The sequence below is a fragment of the Maylandia zebra genome, linkage group LG1 (genome assembly GCF_041146795.1).
Source record: "Maylandia zebra isolate NMK-2024a linkage group LG1, Mzebra_GT3a, whole genome shotgun sequence".
Lineage (NCBI taxonomy): Eukaryota > Metazoa > Chordata > Actinopteri > Cichliformes > Cichlidae > Maylandia > Maylandia zebra.
Window position 1 is genome coordinate 36,184,954 of NC_135167.1, and position 23,782 is coordinate 36,208,735.

At 39.1% G+C, this 23,782-nt stretch overlaps 1 protein-coding gene across 1 annotated transcript in view; it reads right to left on the reverse strand.

Annotated features, from left to right (window-relative positions):
- The window catches only part of atp6v0d1 (ATPase H+ transporting V0 subunit d1), a 7,433-nt gene extending 1,952 nt beyond the window's left edge, over positions 1-5,481 (reverse strand). The window contains exons 1-7 of the mRNA XM_004576188.4: positions 5,269-5,481; positions 4,073-4,244; positions 3,656-3,834; positions 3,078-3,157; positions 1,630-1,707; positions 1,303-1,479; positions 1,048-1,125 (exon numbers count right to left, since the gene is read on the reverse strand). Coding sequence (XP_004576245.1) covers positions 1,048-1,125; positions 1,303-1,479; positions 1,630-1,707; positions 3,078-3,157; positions 3,656-3,834; positions 4,073-4,244; positions 5,269-5,395 — 891 coding nt within the window. The 5' untranslated portion in view covers positions 5,396-5,481. The remainder of the gene's footprint in view (positions 1-1,047; positions 1,126-1,302; positions 1,480-1,629; positions 1,708-3,077; positions 3,158-3,655; positions 3,835-4,072; positions 4,245-5,268) is intronic.
- Positions 5,482-23,782: the final 18,301 nt, after the last annotated feature.

Here is a 23,782-nt window from a genome sequence, read left to right on the forward strand (position 1 = left end):
AATGTTATGCAGGCGTCTGCCACAAGATGAAGCTTCATTGTTGAGAAACAACATAACTCTGTTAATCTAGGCCTGATCGCTTGTTAAGACTATTACTGTTAGTTCTTTTAAAGGTAAAAAATCGCGGATACAAGCGGAAGAAAAGAGCTTTCTCCAAAGGATGGATGGGCTCTTCTTTAGCACAGGGTAGAGCCCAGCTGAGGCAGTCGCTTCTGGGTACGATGTTCCGACCAGGCACGTCCTACCGGGAGGCGGCACTGGGGTACACCCAGGACACGCTGGAGGGATCATCTCCCTGGGGTGGCCTGGGAACACCTCAATGTGTACTCACTACGTTTTCACAATGCGCATCATTCATAATGCGCCACACTTTACCATTGTTAATTTGTCATATTTTAATAATAGTTGAATATCTTTTGTAGTAACCATAAGTATCGTCTTGATGCATGCTTGATCATCCAGGTAAGTAAATCCCCAAAGGTCGATTCTGTTCATCTGGACGTTTTCAGTGGGAGAAATGCTACGTCCAGGTGGAAAGAAACAACCTTTGTATCATGTTTAATATTGGTTTATGTGTTTTTCCTCACTGTCCTTTGGAGTATAACACGTAATGCACAATGTGGGGTGCTGCACAGTTAAGCGGCATGATTCATAATAAAAGAATGTGAATAATGGTAACAAATGGCTTTATTTTGAGCATTTCTGGGGTTCTCAAAACCTGATATCGGAGTGTTCTAGTTGGACAGTCAGATTTTTTTCTCCCCTTTTACTTTCCTGGCTTGGAGAAATGACGGGCTTCAGACCTGGAGCTGTTCCAGCAATCATCATGGGGATGTGAGGTGTTTGGATAATAATATGGACAACCTGTGTGAGGCGGTTAAGGCTCTCACACAGTCAAATAGTTGGATGTGTGTAGTGTTGCAGTGAGACGCAGCCACACTCACACCATGTCGTGACTGTACTGGCTTTACTGGCATGTAAGAAATTCTGCTGTATGAAATATTCTGAGTGAGTATTCTTTGTGAGTGAGGGATGCATGTGCTTCACCTCATGCTCAAAGAAACGGTCCTCCAGGGTTTTATCTCCCGGGTTGCTACCGGCGCCCTCAAACAGCAGCTTGTACTCCTGAAAATGCAAGAACAAGTTTATGCTTTAACACAGACGTTAAACTGAAAGATTGAACCTCGATGGACAATGACAGACACCAAAGCACAAACTGGAAGATGAAAGTGAAAACAACTTGAAACATATGAGTTCAATGATGTTTCTATGGGGAATTCTGCAGGCCATTTCTGAACTTACAGGGTAAAAATCAGCTACAGCCTTGACCTGCTCATAGTCATCGGCACGGGCCAGCTGAGCAAGGCCTTCTGGGTAAAGCTTGCCACAGTGGGGAAAGAGTTTGGCACGGTCCTCTTTGGACAGCTCTGTGCCAAATGAGTTGATGGTGATGATGAAGGCTCTCCTGTCAGCTTCAAACTGCAGATACAGAGGCGAAGAAGAACAGTGATGAGTCAAGTTAAAGATGCTTCAGTGTCTTCGTGAGCAAACCTGCTCAGTGATAAAAGACCTCCCAGAGAACCAGAAGGAAGACTAGTGACACGTTCCTAAATCAGACTGAGGCCTCACCTCCAGAATAGGACACATGGTGTCAGCAGTCGTTCCTCCCAAGTTGGAGCAGAACTTGTAGAAAGCCTCCAGATAAGCCTGAGAGAACAAAATCTACTTAACGTATTTTACATGACAACTTTACATAAATACATAACAATTTCACGCCAGTTCTGAATTTAAACTATGTAACAACTAGTCTGAGCTTGGAAAGAAAAGCGTCTGGACTTCTTTAAGTAGCTTGAAGATGTTTCACCTCTCATCCGAGAAGCTTCTTCAGTTCTAAGGTCAAATGGAGAGTCCCAGATTTAAGCTCTGTGGGGGTAACCCACCGAGAGGGACAATGGACCCCCTAATGATCCTCTACCTAATCACATGAGCCAAGGTGTGAAAACGGGTGTAGGTCACAATCAGCCAAGGTTTCGGGTGAGCTCATTGTGAAACCTGGCCCCACCCCATCATGTGATCATGTGAATTGTGACCGACACCCGTTTTCACAACTTGGCTCATGTGATTGGGTAGAGGATCATTAGGGGGTCCATTGTCCCTCTCGGTGGGTAACCCCCACAGAGTTTAAATCTGGGACTCTCCATTTGACCCTAGAACTGAAGAAGCTTCTCGGATGAGAGGTGAAACGTCTTCAAGCTACTTAAAGAAGTCCAGACGCTATTCTTTCCAAGCTCCTTAGACTACGATGACCTGGATGACTGAGAACCTTCACAGATATATAACAACTACTTTTAATGCTTCCATTAAATATTAAAAATATCTCCAACTCCCACGGGCACAAACTGGTTAACTTGTTCTTACTGATACAAAATCAATTGTCAGAAAATACCACATGCTTTACCATATTCTGTGTTTCTCTGCCCATAATGATTTGGCCAGACTGGCAGACTAACGGGATGTTCACAGGACATTGGTAACTTGCAACTTAATACCTCCTGGTTATTCAAGTGAAAGCTAGAAGTCTGACAATTTCTCACAGAATCACAACTTATCTGCCCTCAGCTTCCAGACCGACATCCACAGGACTATTAAAACCGTTTATTCTGTGACAAACGCTGGAAAGATTAGGAGCTACAACAATATCTGCAGTTGTCTACTAGAACACAACTGCCAGAGAGTTAATTAAAGATCTATACAACGACATGTTGATTTATCAGTATTAATGTTTAGGTTGGAACAATTGTGCTCGACTACTGCTGATCTTAATTATTTAATTTTAATTGGTTTTTGACTTGTTCTTCTTCTGTTGGAGTAATTATGGTCTTTGAATTTCTGTTTCTTTAACTGAGTTAACTTCTGAGTTTCAGCTTTTACCGTCACATTTTTGCCTTTTTTGCTGTCATTTTATTTATTCACTTGCTTATGTGGACAGATTATGCTTTTTGCAACACATTGTGATTTCACCTGGAATGACATGCACTGTATAAATAAAGCTTAGCTCAGTTATTAATAAACTCTACCTTGTAAAGGGTGTTACGAATGATTTCAATGTTCATTTCATCCAAGTCCTGCTCAGATATGCAGTCCTGGAAGAACGCAGCTATTGAAAAGAGAAAAACAAAAAAACAAAACAGAAATCAATATTTAGTGTTTTCCTCAGCTTTGGCACCATCTCCTGTTCAACATAAGACATCACAATTCAGGTTTTACACCCCTGCTGGTTGGTATGATACACAGATGTCACTACAAATGTGTCGCATACAGACAAACATTATGTTACTGCTTTGAAAAGTGAAAGCTAAACGCTACACCGACTGAAGGTGTGTGAGAGTTACCTTGACCAAATGAGGGTGACAACTTTCAGCCAAACTATAAGCGAGTCACGTCTTTTTTTTTTTTTTCTTTTTTTTTTTTTTAAAACAGGAAACCAAAGAAAGAAAATTAATAAACTTTAAAAGGGCAGAGAGCCACCGTTGTGAAAACCAATTTGAGTTTTAGATTTAGGGGAGTGATAAAGCTTTTTTTGAGGGCCTGTTCTTATTGCATAAAACCCCTGAATATTATTATGATGATGAAAAAGTCATATACAGATATTCACCCAGTGGTGTGTCCACAAGGATGGCATTGTAGAGCTCGGCGGGGGTCTGCGCAATGTTGACCGCCTCCATCTGTTCAAAGCTGCCCAGCGGGTGACACTTGGGCACCAGCTCAGAAATGGCCCGCTGGTGCAGAGTGCCCGTGATCAGCAGGATGACGTTATCGATCATATAGCTGTAGCTAAAGCCCAAAGGAAGGAGGGGAGGGATCGTCACAAATGTTCTACACTGTTATACTTTATAGAACAGAGATGTTACTTTACCGATTAAGGGCAAATACTTTACAGTACTTCAAAGTACTGCAGTGTCTACTGTTATTTACATGACAGTGCCAAATTTTAAATTAATAAATAATATGATATTCAGAAATTGTGCTAACAGACGTCCGTACTCAATTCAACTCAACAGGTTTAGCTTACGTGATGAAGTCCATGAAGCTGGCCAGCGGTTCATATGACTGGTTTCTCATGTGGCGAAACTCCACCACCATCTTCTCCTTTAGCTTGTCGTCAATAACGGACACGGTGAGAGGAGACGCCTCGTTTGCCAAGAAGCTGCCATAGTCTGTGCTCTGCAGGTGGAGCTTCAAGTCTGAAGGACAAACAGTTAGTCAGGACTCTATTATTCTAAGGATTAAGTTTGAAACTAGAACTGCTAAAAAGGTGTGGCTATAAATCTAGTTTTATATTAACATACAAAGAAACACATAGTTTCTTTGTTTAGATGCTGGCTAATACAACAAAAAGCAATATGAAGGTTTCCCCATAATGTTACCTTACTTGGTTATTTAAAAATTGTTAAATGTAGACTTGCAGTGTTGTACGGCAGCTTTTATTTTCTATATAGAATTTTGCATTTCACTGACAAGATATTTTTTTGTCTTTTCAAACCAATTTCTCAACTGATTTGCGGTCCAACTTTCAGCTGCAGTGCCCCTGCATTTGTTGCTGTTCCTGTCTCTCAACCCAACTGCTAACTTGACTAGAAATTTGGCTACCTGGTCTTGGTTGTGTCCTAATCTGTCTCACGTTCATAAGTCTCTCTTGGAAAATAAATTTTAATCAAACACCTTGAAGGGATTGTTGTAATTTGACGCTGAAATGTAACTGAACTGAATTCATCCCTGCCCGCTCCGTGCAGGTGAGCATAACACAAGAAGCGTCTGCTATAAGAAAATCTCAGTTAGCTAGTATTAATTAGCAAGATATGAACCGAATGGTCACAGAAAAGGTAGAGAAAATGTTATTTGTTTGAAGCATCGATGTTAACAGGAACACTGTAAAATCTCTTCTGACTATAATTTCACTTCCCTTAAAACTGGGAAGTGAGCAATAAACAGCAATATAGCCGGCCCTTGCTTGGGTTACTTTAAGCTAGCTACGCAGGATACAGACATATGACAGCAAGCTTGACGAACACAGTCTTAAATTATTTCACTTTAACGTGTGGCAGTTATCGATGTTGAGCTTGGCGACTAGATTATAACAGAAATTGGGACGACTTATATCGACAGTAAAACAGAAACTAACGTTTAACAGCTAACTAGCTTTAAGCTCTAGCTTGTGGAACTAGCTGGCGTCTAGCTATTAGCCGCTAGCTATCCATTTTAACTCACCTTCCAGCGTCTCACACTGGACGAGATTTAAATAATCCGCCTGCGACAGTATTCCAGCTTTAAAACCTCTCACCAGCCCCTCCAGGTAGCCGTTATCGACATTAAAATAGAGCTCAGAGAAAGGCATCCTGTCCGACCGTCAGATCCGTCTCTGCCACAGGATTCACTTTCAGTCCGGCTGGTTAGCACTAGCATCAGCTGACTGAACCACGTGACAGTCATCTGATCAGTCACCTGCTCATGATTCCATTACTGTATTGACAAATGACTGTAGCTGTTTGTATTCACAGTTTGCTTTATTACCAGCTCTGTTTCCAAAGCACATGATATTTATATTAGTTTTTGCATTACAATCCACACAAATAGAGGAAAACAACATGAGACCAAGTCTGTCACAGTCAACAAGCTGTTGTTGTGGCACCCTGAGTATTTTGAGCATCAAGAACAAGGTCCCCCCATCATCTTTTTTTGCTATTGTTGTGACAATAGTTTGCATCATAGCACAGAGCAAAAAAGCTCATTTGCTCCCACCTGATGTGATGTTAGGGCGATATTTAGTTTCGCCAGTAGGTGGCAGTGGTGGCTCAGATAAACGGGTGACTGGCAAAATAATCCCTCACAAAAGTAACGCAGGCCAGTTATTGTAATGGCAGCTGTCAGTACGGTGGCCCCTAGAGACAAAGCACGTACAAACTCCAAAACACTTGCAAACTCCAAAACACATGCAAATTCCAAAACACATGCAAATTCCAAAACACTTGCAAACTAAAGAACACATGCAAACTCCAAAACACGTGCAAACTCCAAAACACGTACAAACTCCAAAACACTTGCAAAATCCAAAACACTTGCAAACTAAAAAACACATGCAAATTCCAAAACACGTACAAACTCCAAAACACTTGCAAAACCCAAAACACTTGCAAACTAAAAAACACATGCAAATTCCAAAACACGTACAAATTCCAAAACACTTGCAAAAGCCAAAACACGTACAAATTCCAAAACACTTGCAAACTCAAAAACACATGCAAATTCCAAAACACAACGGAAGTGCTCCAGGACGCTAGGGGCAGTGTTGAGCTCGATTTGCAAAATAAACGGCAAGTTTGTCTGTATGGGACGGTCTAGTCTCCGTTGCGCTTCCCAGGTTGCCTAGCAACCATGATACTAACCGCTGGAAACGTGTCATACAACTTAGTTTGACAGAAATGAGGGAGAACATATTTTGTTCATTTGTTTGTTTGTTTCTACAAGAGCTTTGTGTGATTTGATAAGTATCTGAGGCTGAGACCACAGGACAGTAAAACATGATTTTTGGGCTTCATTTCTGTACTGAACAATTATTTCAAGATTAGTTAGTAAATAAGAATTAGCTGATGTTGTTCATGAGACTAAAGTCATATCACTTTGGTAATGTAAATATAATATGGCCAATATTATAGTTATTATATTAATCATTATTAGCTATTACAGCAGTGAACATGAACTCTGTGTCAAATACTGAGCTTCAGTACAGATTCAAGTTGCAGTTATTTATATGTCTTATCACCTTAAATCTTCACTCAAAGACAAGTATCTTTCACAGTGCGTATATAGGTGAGTAGTAATATACCTATACTTTTTTTTGCCCCCCCCCACACCCCGAGGGCATTCCCACCCCCCCCACCCCTCTCCCCCCCACCCCCCACCCCGAGGGCATTTCCCCCCCTCCCTATCCCCCGCCGCGTCCATGTGCGTGTGCACGTGCGCGAGAACGGACTTTTTGCATGTGCGTGTGTGTCCAGGGGTCATATGAGTTCACATGTGTTTAATAGAGTATTATTTAATGAAACCATTATGTGTTTTAATTAAACTCTTTTTAAAGGTTTGTATAGGTCTCAGAGTTCTGTTATTTAGACATAGGTGATTTAATTTAACTACTTTAGGGGTATTTTAACTAGTTAGGAGTCTTTTGCATTTTCTTCAGTGCTATTTAGGAGCAAATGGTTTTCAAACAGAGGTCCGCAAATAACATGTATCCCTTTAGAAATAAACAGTGATACTTTTAAAAACCGTGTATTCCCACACAGCATTTAATTTAGCTAGTTTAGGAAGATTTCACTTTTCTAATAGTTTCACAGGCTAGTAGTTTTTTTTTTTAAATAGAGCACCACAAACAACATGTATCCCTTTAGAAATAAACTGTGATACTTCTAAAAGTACATATTCACACTAGAGCTGTATCAACCTCAATGTGGCTTTAATGCAACTAGTCCTATAATTATCTACTAGTCTGCAACAGTTAGACTCGCTGATTACACATAGATGTTTTAACTACTTTAGTGGCATTTCACACTCTTTTTAAAGGTTTGTATAGGTCTCAGAGTTCTGTTATTTAGACATAGGTGATTTAATTTAACTACTTTAGGGGTATTTTAACCAGTTAGGAGCCTTTTGCATTTTCTTCAGTGCTATTTAGGAGCAAATAGTTTTCAAACAGAGGTCCGCAAATAACAGGTATCCCTTTAGAAATAAACAGTGATACTTTTAAAAACCGTGTATTCCCACACAGCATTTAATTTAGCTAGTTTAGGAAGATTTCACTTTTCTAATAGTTTCACAGGCTAGTAGTTTTTTTTTAAATAGAGCACCACAAACAACATGTATCCCTTTAGAAATAAACTGTGATACTTCTAAAAGTACATATTCACAATAGCGCTGTATCAACCACCATGTGGCTTTAATGCAACTAGTCTTATAATTATCTACTAGTCTGCAACAGTTAGACTCGCTGATTACACATAGATGATTTAACTACTTTAGGGGCATTTCACGTTTCTAAAAGTTTCACAGACCAATAGTTTTAAATAGAGCACCGCAAACAACATGTATTTCTTTTAGAAATAAGCTGTGATACTTCTAAAAAACACATATTCCCACACTCTGTAACAGTTAGACAGAGGGGGTGCAGCTAGGCTCCCAACAGTCTGCAAAAGAAGTCATGAAGCAAACAAAAGAGGCTCCTTATCAAGAGCATCCCAGCCCAAAGGTGTATATACACAAACAGTTAATGGCTTTAATGCAACTAGTCTTATCATGTCAGAGGCCAGCAGAAACCATGACCAACAGAGTCTCCAAAGGCCTGCCACCTTTCTTCCTTACATCACACTCTTTTATCTCTACATCTCAGAGGTCAACTGAAAGTAGCCCCACCTATATAAAAACACCCCATCAGACACACAGTATTTTCCTCAGCACTTCACAACTGCCACAAGGTATATCGTTTTAACTTTTTATTTTTTCACTTGAATGTGCGTTGGAGCCGACTTTGCTACCCGCACAGAGCGTTTCTGACAGTCGGGCGCTGCTTATACAATAGAGAAAAGCAACAATACAGAGTGTTTCTCTGCTCCAAGAAATCCGAGGGCCTTTCACACAGTAAGCATGTCTGTTATACCCAGGGCATAAATGTCTGTATGTCAGTGCTGATTATTCAAACCCTGTTTAACATGTGACACATATGTTGTCCGAAAACAATTCCTCTAAATTTGCAAAGTTACTGATTTAAAAAATATATATTTTCGAATTTTTAGTTGCATGTCAAACATATGATAGACTCTTGAGCATATTCGTATAGCTAAATTCACAATGGTATAACCGTGCTAAATAAAAGAGGCCCAAGCACCAATGCACTCTAATCCACTCCGCTAAACTGTATGTTGATAAGTACATGAAGCGTACCTCTACCTCTACAGCTGAAAACAGTTTGTATCCGCACTCTGAGGGTCTGCTGAATTGTTTTAATGACACTTTTTGACGAACAGCAGATGAAGAAATCCTATTTATTGTAGAAACTGTCCCTAAGCTATTGTTGCTCATACTTACTGAGGTCCCTAGCTACTTCCTTACTATGTCAGTAAACTTTTTTGAAAAGGAAGCTGTTGTAGATTTAAAGAAACATCTTAATTGAAGCAAAGGCAAAAAAAAAAACTGGAATGAATTTCATGTGACTGTTCATATTAAAACCAACAACAAGTGAAAATCCAAAAACGGCTCCAATCCTTTGTATTAATGATCTCCCCCCTCTCTCTCTCTGTGTGTGTGTGTGTGTGTGTGCGTGAGTGTGTGTGTGTGCGTGAGTGTGTGTGCCCTCACAGAAGGAAGGTCACAGCAGGAGCTTTTCTCAAACGCATTACCAATCAGTTTTTTTACAAGAAGTGTAGCTCATACAATGGTATAAATGTATTCTTTGCGATACTTTATAAATATGAAGCTAAAGATTTTGAGTTCGTGCACATTGTGAAGCAAGAATCTAAATATCTGTGTCACAATGATTTCTATAAAAGCGTGTTGTTTATGGGGATAATGTAACAAATCTTTTGTGCGTCCTATTAATGATCAATGGTAATTGAAGAGGAACCCTGACTCAGGACATTTTCATGACAAGTGACAGCGCAGACAACTACTAATGAGAGAACATGTTTTATCATCATAAAGACTGTGATATGAAGCATCGTTAAAGTGTCACTTCAGTAATGTTGACTCATGTTTTTAATAATGACTTTAAAACACTAAACTCTAATTTCTGTGGTTTATTTTAAGTTTACAGAATATAACATGTGGTAAGAGTTTTACTTCTCACTGTCCGTGTTATGTGTATCTATTTATCATGTATGCTTTGCTCTGTGGACTGTAAAATGTTTCATTGTGTTCATGAAATAAACCAGACTTTCACCGTCTGCATCTTTTACTGTTTTTCTGCTTTTGTTCACTCCAAGTTTGACAAAACCTACAGATATCCAGAGTTAACTCACTAACAATGTGGAGCAGTCACAGTGTATTTAGCTGCTTTTTCCCTGAACACAACCAACTGAGAGAAACGCCTGTAGGCCTCACTTTGGTCATTTGAACGCTGAAGGAGATTTGTTCCATAGACACCTTATACTAGTGTTTCCTGCACTACTATGTTCTATTTAAATCCAGATTCCTTTTATAGTTTGCAGTGAAATTTGTTAAACCATTGCTTAATGGGACAGAAGTACAAGTCACTCTTTACTAACACATTTGTAGATGAGTTTATTGCTGAACAACACAGCTAGCAGTCTCACACACTCTTTAGGTTTTTCAAGTTTTGTGTGTAAGGGTTTAGTCTATCAAACCTTACCCTTTTCCCCCCAGTATCACAACAGTATGACTCCCAAAGTACGGCTCAGTAAACAACCAATGATTCTAAAGCCAGAACAGAAAGATACAGTTGGAAGATGAATGATTGTGTTTTTATGATGCGTAGTAAAACGACCCCCTCTTCTTCTTCTCTGTGTTGCTGTTGTTGTTGTTCGTGTGTGTGTGTGTGTGTGTGTGTGTGTGTGTGTGTGTGTGTGTGTGTGTGTGTGTGTGTGTGTGTGTGCCTTAGAAGTCAAATAATACATTAGCCATACTTAAAAAAAACATCTGAATTTCATTTAGAACTGAGATTCTAAGTTGTAAGCAGAAATCTTATGCACAGCCAGAAACATGTTTCCCCACTTTCACAATGCTGAGGTGACAAATCCACAACCCCCCAACAAATGGTTTGTTACACGCGGGTGTGAAGGGCAAGCTTTACTTACACAGCCTCACACACACTAGATTTTTAAAGTTTTTGGGTACAGGGGTTTAGCCACAGATGCAACATCCACTTTTGATAAAGATCACGCCACCTGTTTATTTCTTAAGAAATTAAGCATCTTTATTAAGCTCTTATTTATACATGTCTAAACAATAATAGACACAGTGTGCTCTGTGACATTATAGTCTTCTACTTCTGCTTCCATCGGTTTGCATTTTAAACTCCCGGCCTTTCAGTTTGTTATGAACGACTTATATCACAAAATGTTAGAAATATAAAGTGAACCATGCGACTTTTTTAATTTTCTGTTTGATGGAAGGACTTAAGACACGAGTTATTTAAACAATTCTAAATGACAGTGTGATGGCCATAGTACTTTATGTGGGCCAAATGTGTTAAGGATAATGTTTATCAATGTAAAATTGCAAAGAATTTGTGGATAGAATATAACATTTTGTAAACAGTTACCTCAGAAGCTGTACTGGCAGTTCTATGTATGTAAGGTAAAACTATCCACAGTACTTCCACTTAAGTAACTAAACACATAAAGTCACCCTTACCAGTAATCCGCTGCTCCTTGAAAAAAGTAGCACAAACAGACAACTGACTGAGCAATGATAAGTAGAGCTACCCGAGGCCGATACTCAAGCAGAAGAAAATTAAAAGTTGTTGTTTTTGTGGCTCGAAAAATTAAAGAAAGTATGTTTAATAATTCAACAAGACCCGCACCTTCAACACATGTACATTCAAATTCTGGTACAGGCTCAACATTTTTGTTGTTCAATAGTTTTTATCCGTTCGAAAAAGTCATTTTACGGCTTTAATGTTTCCAGCTGATAAGGAGAATGAGTGCATTTCAAATGAGCGTCCAAAGGCTTTAAACATCTGCTTTGTCTGTAACGCCAGTATCAAACTACAGAGTATTGTTTTTACTAAAATTCAACATTTTCAGATGAAAATTTGGCTGCTTTTTGTTTTTTTCACTGTAACACCCACCTCAACGCCGTTTTTAGGATATTCTTGGTGATCCCACCTTTTTCATATTTAGGCTTTTGGCACTGAGGGTATCTAATACGCATGTTGTCACTGTGTTTTTGTACTACCAGCTGCGAGGGCTCTGCTTTGAGCAGTCTGTTTTTATTTTGTCTCGTGACTGTGTGTTTTTTTTTTTCAAACGAGATCCTCCTCAGTTTGATTTTGTTACCACAAACTTTGTGTGAAGTTCACAACAGAGGTAAAGAGATTTAAACACCCCAGTTTAAGGAGGCAGGCAGGGGTTGGACCACCTGCACAGGACAGGTGAAGCAGAGAGTGTCCGGGGAGATGTGCAACAGAAGCAGAGGGAACATTTTACAAGATGATTAATGGCACATTTAGGTGATTAAGGACTGTTGACAAGATTAAAAGACACGTCCGTCAGAGTTCAACAACATTACAGTTTGATTAAATAAAACTTTTTTAAACTACACAAGGGTCATTTTCTCCTCTGATAGTAAGCATATTAAACATGTCAAGAAAGAAAGAGTATAAAGAAAAATAGTAAACGTGTGTCTAATTAAACTCTTCCTGTGAACCTTATATCATCCTTTAATATGTTTGGTGTTACAAACTTGAAGAAGCACAGAAAAGATCATCAGGCATTAATCTAATCAGTTTTCAGCCTTCATTCATATTGAAAAGTTGAAATCTTCCCTGCTAGACCCAAGTGCAGCGTTTAACACCGTTGGCCATAACATTTATTACAGCTATTATTAAATGGAGAGTCCTCTTCACACACTGAGGTTAATTATGAAGCTCCACAGGCTTCTGTGCAAAGACCAGTTTTGTTTACATTATACGTGCTTTAGAAGGCATAGCATAGCATACATTTTCACTGCTATGCATATTATACCCACTTTTATTGGTTAAACCGCCGGGATGTCTTAGACACATAATGAGCTTTAATTTTCTGCTTCTAAGTTCAGATAGAACCGAGGTTATTGTAACGGGGCGTAAAAATCTTAGAAACACTGTGGCTAACAAGATCCTTACTCTGGATGGCATCGTCTTGAGCCGCCTGTTGTAGTGATTTGGTACATTATAAGTAAAATTGAAACATACAATCCCATAGCACAACATCAACATTTATTTATATACAAAAATAAAAATGCTTTTTCAGAGAAGAATTGTAACTTCACAATTCATCACCGGTTACATGGGTACATAAGGTAAGTCCTCATCATTAACCCATAGCTGTTCGGGTAATCTCTCAGGGCCTTGGAAGGGTGGCCATGTCCAGTCTACCTCATCAATGTCGGGATGAGGTAGATCTTCCTCGTTGTCAGTGTCCATAGTCCACAGTTGTGGTGGTGAGGGGGGTGTGCTCCACTCTGACACTGGTGAATACGGTGCGTCTTCACTCCAATCTTCAAATGTAGGGTTCGTGGCTGGATCTTCAGAGACTAAAGATTGCTCAGTATCCCTGGTACCAAGTACCAAATATGTACCAAGTTCTGTCACTCTGATGGTTGATTGAGCAGAAGGGCTGGAAGATGCCATTTTCATGGAGAATTTCAAGCCCAACAGATGGGAATTACCATTCTTTTCCAAAGTTGCAGCTGCTAGAGACACAGTGGCCAACTCTACGGTTTTTGAAAATTGCTGCCACACCTACCCGCACCTTTAAGATCAACCCACTTCCAGATCACGCTCCCCTTCTGTTATTTTAAAAAGAAGACCGGCGTCTCATTCCTTCAAACCTTTTTTTTTTTTTAGCTCAACAACAGAGAGAAGTATGGCCTCTACAGCCCTGCGCCACCCTGCAGAGGAGGAGGAAAGTTCTGCGGACGAGGGCACAATATTACCTGACACGCGCGGTTCCTATCGCCCCTTGGAAAAGCAGCAGCAGCAAGCGGACGAGCTTGACGGTTGGGCATCTTCTTTGTTCATCGATACCGTGAAAACCGCGGTGTATCATCTTGTCAACCTAGTAATCAACAAGTACCTCACTGACGAATGCAACGGTTGTATGTCCGATCAACCCCGCCAGAAACAGCACGAGTGTGCGCGAGTGTTGGAGGATGACTTTTACGCTGAAAATTATTACAGCATCAGAAAAAGACTCCTCACCCCACGTTTCATTCCATCCATTCAACGGCTGCTGATTGCTCGCAACATCAAAATGGACGACGTCAAAGTCTGCATGGTGGCGGAAACTCTCTTGCACGAACTGAAATCGGAAAGGAAAGTCTTTGACGCCATCGCCGAGGCATACACCAAGCTGGTAGGGTTGGACATGGTGAAAATCAGACCGCTACGGTTGGTCGCAGAGTGTTACAAAGGTGGCTGCTAATTTTTTCTCTGAAAGACTGATTTTTTCATTCTTAGAACGTGTAACCAGCATTTTACCAAACCATGTATTCTACATTTAGTGCATTTAAAAAAAAAATGTACCCACGTAACCGGTGATGAATTGTGAAGTTACAATTCTTTTCTGAAAAAGCATTTTTATTTTTGTATATAAATAAATGTTGATGTTGTGCTATGGGATTGTATGTTTCAATTTTACTTATAATGTACCAAATCACTACAACAGGCGGCTCAAGACGATGCCATCCAGAGTAAGGATCTTGTTAGCCACAGTGTTTCTAAGATTTTTACGCCCCGTTACAATAACCTCGGTTCTATCTGAACTTAGAAGCAGAAAATTAGATTTAGATTTAGATAGAACTTTATTAATCCCTCGGGTGGGTTCCTATGGGAAATTCGATTTCCAAAAAAGCACAGCACCGACAGAAGTTACAGAGTTATACACACACTCTGTAACTTCTGTCGGTGCTGTGCTAGCCACAGTGTTTCTAAGATTTTTACGCCCCGTTACAATAACCTCGGTTCTATCTGAACTTAGAAGCAGAAAATTAAAGCTCATTATGTGTCTAAGACATCCCGGCGGTTTAACCAATAAAAGTGGGTATAATATGCATAGCAGTGAAAATGTATGCTATGCTATGCCTTCTAAAGCACGTATAATGTAAACAAAACTGGTCTTTGCACAGAAGCCTGTGGAGCTTCATAATTAACCTCAGCGTGTGAAGAGGACTCTCCATTTAATAATAGCTGTAATAAATGTTATGGCCAACGGTGTTAAACGCTGCACTTGGGTCTAGCAGGGAAGATTTCAACTTTTCAATATGAATGAAGGCTGAAAACTGATTAGATTAATGCCTGATGATCTTTTCTGTGCTTCTTCAAGTTTGTAACACCAAACATATTAAAGGATGATATAAGGTTCACAGGAAGAGTTTAATTAGACACACGTTTACTATTTTTCTTTATACTCTTTCTTTCTTGACATGTTTAATATGCTTACTATCAGAGGAGAAAATGACCCTTGTGTAGTTTAAAAAAGTTTTATTTAATCAAACTGTAATGTTGTTGAACTCTGACGGACGTGTCTTTTAATCTTGTCAACAGTCCTTAATCACCTAAATGTGCCATTAATCATCTTGTAAAATGTTCCCTCTGCTTCTGTTGCACATCTCCCCGGACACTCTCTGCTTCACCTGTCCTGTGCAGGTGGTCCAACCCCTGCCTGCCTCCTTAAACTGGGGTGTTTAAATCTCTTTACCTCTGTTGTGAACTTCACACAAAGTTTGTGGTAACAAAATCAAACTGAGGAGGATCTCGTTTGAAAAAAAAAAACACACAGTCACGAGACAAAATAAAAACAGACTGCTCAAAGCAGAGCCCTCGCAGCTGGTAGTACAAAAACAGTGACAACATGCGTATTAGATACCCTCAGTGCCAAAAGCCTAAATATGAAAAAGGTGGGATCACCAAGAATATCCTAAAAACGGCGTTGAGGTGGGTGTTACAGTGAAAAAAACAAAAAGCAGCCAAATTTTCATCTGAAAATGTTGAATTTTAGTAAAAACAATACTCTGTAGTTTGATACTGGCGTTACAGACAAAGCAGATGTTTAAAGCCTTTGGACGCTCATTTGAAATGCACTCATTCTCCTTATCAGCTGGAAGCATTAAAGCCGTAAAATGACTTTTTCGAACGGATAAAAACTATTGAACAACAAAAATGTTGAGCCTGTACCAGAATTTGAATGTACATGTGTTGAAGGTGCGGGTCTTGTTGAATTATTAAACATACTTTCTTTAATTTTTCGAGCCACAAAAACAACAACTTTTAATTTTCTTCTGCTTGAGTATCGGCCTCGGGTAGCTCTACTTATCATTGCTCAGTCAGTTGTCTGTTTGTGCTACTTTTTTCAAGGAGCAGCGGATTACTGGTAAGGGTGACTTTATGTGTTTAGTTACTTAAGTGGAAGTACTGTGGATAGTTTTACCTTACATACATAGAACTGCCAGTACAGCTTCTGAGGTAACTGTTTACAAAATGTTATATTCTATCCACAAATTCTTTGCAATTTTACATTGATAAACATTATCCTTAACACATTTGGCCCACATAAAGTACTATGGCCATCACACTGTCATTTAGAATTGTTTAAATAACTCGTGTCTTAAGTCCTTCCATCAAACAGAAAATTAAAAAAGTCGCATGGTTCACTTTATATTTCTAACATTTTGTGATATAAGTCGTTCATAACAAACTGAAAGGCCGGGAGTTTAAAATGCAAACCGATGGAAGCAGAAGTAGAAGACTATAATGTCACAGAGCACACTGTGTCTATTATTGTTTAGACATGTATAAATAAGAGCTTAATAAAGATGCTTAATTTCTTAAGAAATAAACAGGTGGCGTGATCTTTATCAAAAGTGGATGTTGCATCTGTGGCTAAACCCCTGTACCCAAAAACTTTAAAAATCTAGTGTGTGTGAGGCTGTGTAAGTAAAGCTTGCCCTTCACACCTGCGTGTAATAAACCATTTGTTGGGGGGTTGTGGATTTGTCACCTCAGCATTGTGAAAGTGGGGAAACATGTTTCTGGCTGTGCATAAGATTTCTGCTTACAACTTAGAATCTCAGTTCTAAATGAAATTCAGATGTTTTTTTTAAGTATGGCTAATGTATTATTTGACTTCTAAGGCACACACACACACACACACACACACACACACACACACACACACACACACACACACACACACACACACACGAACAACAACAACAGCAACACAGAGAAGAAGAAGAGGGGGTCGTTTTACTACGCATCATAAAAACACAATCATTCATCTTCCAACTGTATCTTTCTGTTCTGGCTTTAGAATCATTGGTTGTTTACTGAGCCGTACTTTGGGAGTCATACTGTTGTGATACTGGGGGGAAAAGGGTAAGGTTTGATAGACTAAACCCTTACACACAAAACTTGAAAAACCTAAAGAGTGTGTGAGACTGCTAGCTGTGTTGTTCAGCAATAAACTCATCTACAAATGTGTTAGTAAAGAGTGACTTGTACTTCTGTCCCATTAAGCAATGGTTTAACAAATTTCACTGCAAACTATAAAAGGAATCTGGATTTAAATAGAACATAGTAGTGCAGGAAACACTAGTATAAGGTGTCTATGGAACAAATCTCCTTCAGCGTTCAAATGACCAAAGTGAGGCCTACAGGCGTTTCTCTCAGTTGGTTGTGTTCAGGGAAAAAGCAGCTAAATACACTGTGACTGCTCCACATTGTTAGTGAGTTAACTCTGGATATCTGTAGGTTTTGTCAAACTTGGAGTGAACAAAAGCAGAAAAACAGTAAAAGATGCAGACGGTGAAAGTCTGGTTTATTTCATGAACACAATGAAACATTTTACAGTCCACAGAGCAAAGCATACATGATAAATAGATACACATAACACGGACAGTGAGAAGTAAAACTCTTACCACATGTTATATTCTGTAAACTTAAAATAAACCACAGAAATTAGAGTTTAGTGTTTTAAAGTCATTATTAAAAACATGAGTCAACATTACTGAAGTGACACTTTAACGATGCTTCATATCACAGTCTTTATGATGATAAAACATGTTCTCTCATTAGTAGTTGTCTGCGCTGTCACTTGTCATGAAAATGTCCTGAGTCAGGGTTCCTCTTCAATTACCATTGATCATTAATAGGACGCACAAAAGATTTGTTACATTATCCCCATAAACAACACGCTTTTATAGAAATCATTGTGACACAGATATTTAGATTCTTGCTTCACAATGTGCACGAACTCAAAATCTTTAGCTTCATATTTATAAAGTATCGCAAAGAATACATTTATACCATTGTATGAGCTACACTTCTTGTAAAAAAACTGATTGGTAATGCGTTTGAGAAAAGCTCCTGCTGTGACCTTCCTTCTGTGAGGGCACACACACTCACGCACACACACACACACACACACACACACACTCACGCACACACACACACACACACACACAGAGAGAGAGAGGGGGGGGAGATCATTAATACAAAGGATTGGAGCCATTTTTGGATTTTCACTTGTTGTTGGCTTTAATATGAACAGTCACATGAAATTCATTCCAGTTTTTTTTTTTTGCCTTTGCTTCAATTAAGATGTTTCTTTAAATCTACAACAGCTTCCTTTTCAAAAAAGTTTACTGACATAGTAAGGAAGTAGCTAGGGACCTCAGTAAGTATGAGCAACAATAGCTTAGGGACAGTTTCTACAATAAATAGGATTTCTTCATCTGCTGTTCGTCAAAAAGTGCCATTAAAACAATTCAGCAGACCCTCAGAGTGCGGATACAAACTGTTTTCAGCTGTAGAGGTAGAGGTACGCTTCATGTACTTATCAACATACAGTTTAGCGGAGTGGATTAGAGTGCATTGGTGCTTGGGCCTCTTTTATTTAGCACGGTTATACCATTGTGAATTTAGCTATACGAATATGCTCAAGAGTCTATCATATGTTTGACATGCAACTAAAAATTCGAAAATATATATTTTTTAAATCAGTAACTTTGCAAATTTAGAGGAATTGTTTTCGGACAACATATGTGTCACATGTTAAACAGGGTTTGAATAATCAGCACTGACATACAGACATTTATGCCCTGGGTATAACAGACATGCTTACTGTGTGAAAGGCCCTCGGATTTCTTGGAGCAGAGAAACACTCTGTATTGTTGCTTTTCTCTATTGTATAAGCAGCGCCCGACTGTCAGAAACGCTCTGTGCGGGTAGCAAAGTCGGCTCCAACGCACATTCAAGTGAAAAAATAAAAAGTTAAAACGATATACCTTGTGGCAGTTGTGAAGTGCTGAGGAAAATACTGTGTGTCTGATGGGGTGTTTTTATATAGGTGGGGCTACTTTCAGTTGACCTCTGAGATGTAGAGATAAAAGAGTGTGATGTAAGGAAGAAAGGTGGCAGGCCTTTGGAGACTCTGTTGGTCATGGTTTCTGCTGGCCTCTGACATGATAAGACTAGTTGCATTAAAGCCATTAACTGTTTGTGTATATACACCTTTGGGCTGGGATGCTCTTGATAAGGAGCCTCTTTTGTTTGCTTCATGACTTCTTTTGCAGACTGTTGGGAGCCTAGCTGCACCCCCTCTGTCTAACTGTTACAGAGTGTGGGAATATGTGTTTTTTAGAAGTATCACAGCTTATTTCTAAAAGAAATACATGTTGTTTGCGGTGCTCTATTTAAAACTATTGGTCTGTGAAACTTTTAGAAATGTGAAATGCCCCTAAAGTAGTTAAATCATCTATGTGTAATCAGCGAGTCTAACTGTTGCAGACTAGTAGATAATTATAAGACTAGTTGCATTAAAGCCACATGGTGGTTGATACAGCGCTATTGTGAATATGTACTTTTAGAAGTATCACAGTTTATTTCTAAAGGGATACATGTTGTTTGTGGTGCTCTATTTAAAAAAAAAAACTACTAGCCTGTGAAACTATTAGAAAAGTGAAATCTTCCTAAACTAGCTAAATTAAATGCTGTGTGGGAATACACGGTTTTTAAAAGTATCACTGTTTATTTCTAAAGGGATACATGTTATTTGCGGACCTCTGTTTGAAAACTATTTGCTCCTAAATAGCACTGAAGAAAATGCAAAAGACTCCTAACTAGTTAAAATACCCCTAAAGTAGTTAAATTAAATCACCTATGTCCAAATAACAGAACTCTGAGACCTATACAAACCTTTAAAAAGAGTTTAATTAAAACACATAATGGTTTCATTAAATAATACTCTATTAAACACATGTGAACTCATATGACCCCTGGACACACACGCACATGCAAAAAGTCCGTTCTCGCGCACGTGCACACGCACATGGACGCGGCGGGGGATAGGGAGGGGGGGGAAATGCCCTCGGGGTGGGGGGTGTGGGGGGTGTGGGGGGAGAGGGGTGGGGGGGGGGAATGCCCTCGGGGTGTGGGGGGGGGGGCAAAAAAAAGTATAGGTATATTACTACTTAGGTGTATCATATATAAGAGACAAATGTTGTTCCTTCAGTATGCTGGCATTACTAAATTTGGCTCATTGCTTACATATATTTATAAAAAGAAAATGTACAAGCTGTGATAACGGTTTCTGATAAAATGAAGAGTAGACTGATATATGAAATATTCCTTTATTGGGTGAGAAAATCAGACCATGTCATAACTTCTTTCAGTCATACAGAATAGATATCAGAGCCTTAAACAGGCTGGCTTCTGCTAAATGGGTCAAACTGGGCAGAAAGTCTACAAACACATAACATCCTTATAGAATATGATGTAACACTATAGATCAACTTACCTCAGAATATATAAAGCATATAAACAATTACAGCAATATGATGCAACAAACACAGCAGTGCTACTGATCCAAAATACTCAAAGCTTCATAGAACTGGAACAAACATTTATTTTTAGCTCCATTCTGCTGCTGATACATACTTTAGGTTTCTGAATATTAAACTTGTTGCTGCCTTTCATAGTGTGTAACTTGAAGGCCCTGAGTACTTTCTCCCACACTGAAAACACTGGAATGATAAAATTATTTGAACATTACCTAATAAGACTGATTCAGGACAGACAATTAGTTATTTTAAACTTTTCTAGCAGTTCTTCACAAACAGGGAACAGTCTGTCTATTCTCTCCATCTGTCAGCTGCTGCTGGCTCTTCCTCCTCCTCTTCCTCACACACTGCTGAGTTTGTCCTGGTGGATCATCAGGGGTGCAAAGCCTCACAGATGATAGACAGCAGTGTGTCCCTCAGTCTGTCCTCACTCTGGACACTTGCAGTTGTCACACATGGAAATCAAATGTGTGATAAGCTGCAGGATTCAAACACAAGTGTGACTTATAAACACATGTTCATACTTTTATTCCACAATCAGAGAGAAAGAAACAGAGAGCGAGTGCAGGACAGACAGACAGGTGAAAGTCTCAGGTGTATACACTGCTACAAAACAGCACAAAAGAAGGAGGATTTAGTGTTTGTGTTATTACGAAACAAGAGGAGTTCCCAGATGGTACAGTGGACACATGTGTGACTCCTGCGATTAAAGCATCTTTCTTTCAGCTTAACAAGTGAACCGTCAGCTGTTCAAACACACGTTAAAGTCCGTTTGGCTCGACACCACCGAACAGAGGCAGCAATATAACATAGCTAACATTAACAGTGCAGTGAATCCTCCTTGTGCTGTGATATTCAGGACTGCAAACCGAGCAGCATCACTGACTTTCAGCTTGTTGTGTTTGTGGATATATGACTGACTTTAATTATCCACAAAATCATCACAATCTCTGTAAGATTAAGGTCGACTATATATATTTTTTTTAAAGTAAAGGCTTTAAAACCAAGTTAATTCTGAAAGTACAGACATCACTAATGTCACATAACTTTCCCGACACGTGGCCAACAATAATGGTTTAACGTTCTTCATTAAAAAAATATTTGCGCATAAATAAGTGACATAATATTCAGTACTTACTTCTGAAAGTTTACTCTTCCTCCGCTCCGCTTCCACCGTTTTTTTTTCGGCAAAATTATCCACACCACCACCGCACTATGAAGTCTGGGATATGTTGGGCCATGAAGGCTACACCGACCCATCCTTAAAATTCAGGGAAATTATGGACGCATTTGAGGGCCGCATTTCGAGCAGCCTTTGAATTGGGAAAGCCTTCTCTTGTCGCTGTGACGTAATCGGCCTTAAAATGCGGCCTTTAAGGCTGCAAACCCCAAATCCGGTCATTGGTACTTCCTGGCTTGTGTAGTTACTAGGTAACAAAAGCTCAACACTGCCCCTAGCGTCCTGGAGCACTTCCGTTGTGTTTTGGAATTTGCATGTGTTTTGGATTTTGCAAGTGTTTTTTAGTTTGTACGTGTTTTGGATTTTGCAAGTGTTTTGGAGTTTGTACGTGTTTTGAAGTTTGCATGTGTTTTTGAGTTTGCAAGTGTTTTGGATTTTGCAAGTGTTTTGGATTTTGCATGTGTTTTTTAGTTTGTACGTGTTTTGGATTTTGCAAGTGTTTTGGAGTTTGTACGTGTTTTGGAGTTTGCATGTGTTTTGGAGTTTGTACGTATTTTGGAGTTTGCATGTGTTTTTTAGTTTGCAAGTGTTTTGGAATTTGCATGTGTTTTGGAATTTGCATGTGTTTTGGAGTTTGCAAGTGTTTTGGAGTTTGTACGTGCTTTGTCTCTAGGGGCCACCGTATTGTCAGTAACACAGAACTGTTTTGCTGTGTTTCAGCGCAATAAACCTCCATGTGCACCTGGATGAACCTTGTCTTCCTTCAGTGTGTTGCATTATTATTATTATTTTTATTATAAGCAGAATAAGATACACCAAAAATCCCGACCGTATTTCGCTTATTTCCGGTTAAATGGGATAAAATAAATAAATCCTACAGCAGTGACCAAGGCAGGAAAAAAGTGAAGAGACAAAAATAGCACTGAAAACAGTAGCTATATAAAGAAGAATTTGATATAGCTACAATTTTATGAAATAGCGAATACCGAAAAAGTACGAAAATCATTATCATTCATTGTTCTCTGCTTAGCAGAACAGAAGAATTTAGTTTTGAAAAGGAAAAAGAACTCAAATAGATGAACTATAATTGAATTTAAAAAAAAAAAAAACAACCTCCTGCATACTGTAGTCAGCTTTGTCTCCATCTAGTGGAGACCTACCAGATCTAATGCTGTGATTTTTCTATTCACTCCCACTACAGGTTAGACTGGTTTTACAGGGATGTAGTAGAAAAAGCATAAAACAAGAACATCAGACACTCACAAACACTGCGAAAAGTTTGTCAGGCAAGAATGCTAAACTTCCAAACTACAATGATTCAATGATGAGATATTTGACTGTGATCAAAGTAAACTTTATTGTCATCTCTGCTATAAACAGTACAGTATATAGAGAGAGGAGACGACAAAGCTCCAGCTCCATTCAGTGCAAAAGACAAAAAATAAATATAAGAAGAGTAAGAAATAAATATAAACTTGAAGACTAAGGTAAAAGGATTAATAACAATTTACAATTTAGTGTTTGACTGATTTAAAGTGACCTTGAAAAGTTTGATATCCTGTTTATGAAGATGACCACGTGCTTTTAGGTGAAAGGAATTTGCTAATAAATCAGTCCAAATTTCCCTCTGTGAGTGTGTACAGTGAATATTTGTGAGGAAAACATGGAGGGTGATTCTGCCTCAGGACCAGAATGACAGAGAGCTAATAGACTGGCTGTTTGCCTGTTCTGAGTTTAGCTCTGGAATCAGCTTTACTTATTACATTATTTATTATTGTCTTTATTATTACTCATGTATACCCAGCAGTACTTGCATGAAGAAATAAACTGAAAAGAGCCATCTGAATTCAAGGCTGGAACTGTACTCAGATCAGACACCAGCGAGGGACGATAAGAAAGACAGATGCAACAACATTGTCATCCCCTATGTAGCCTCCTTTACTTGAATATTGTATATTGTATATTGCATAGCTTTTTTTTTTTTTGTTATACGTAAAA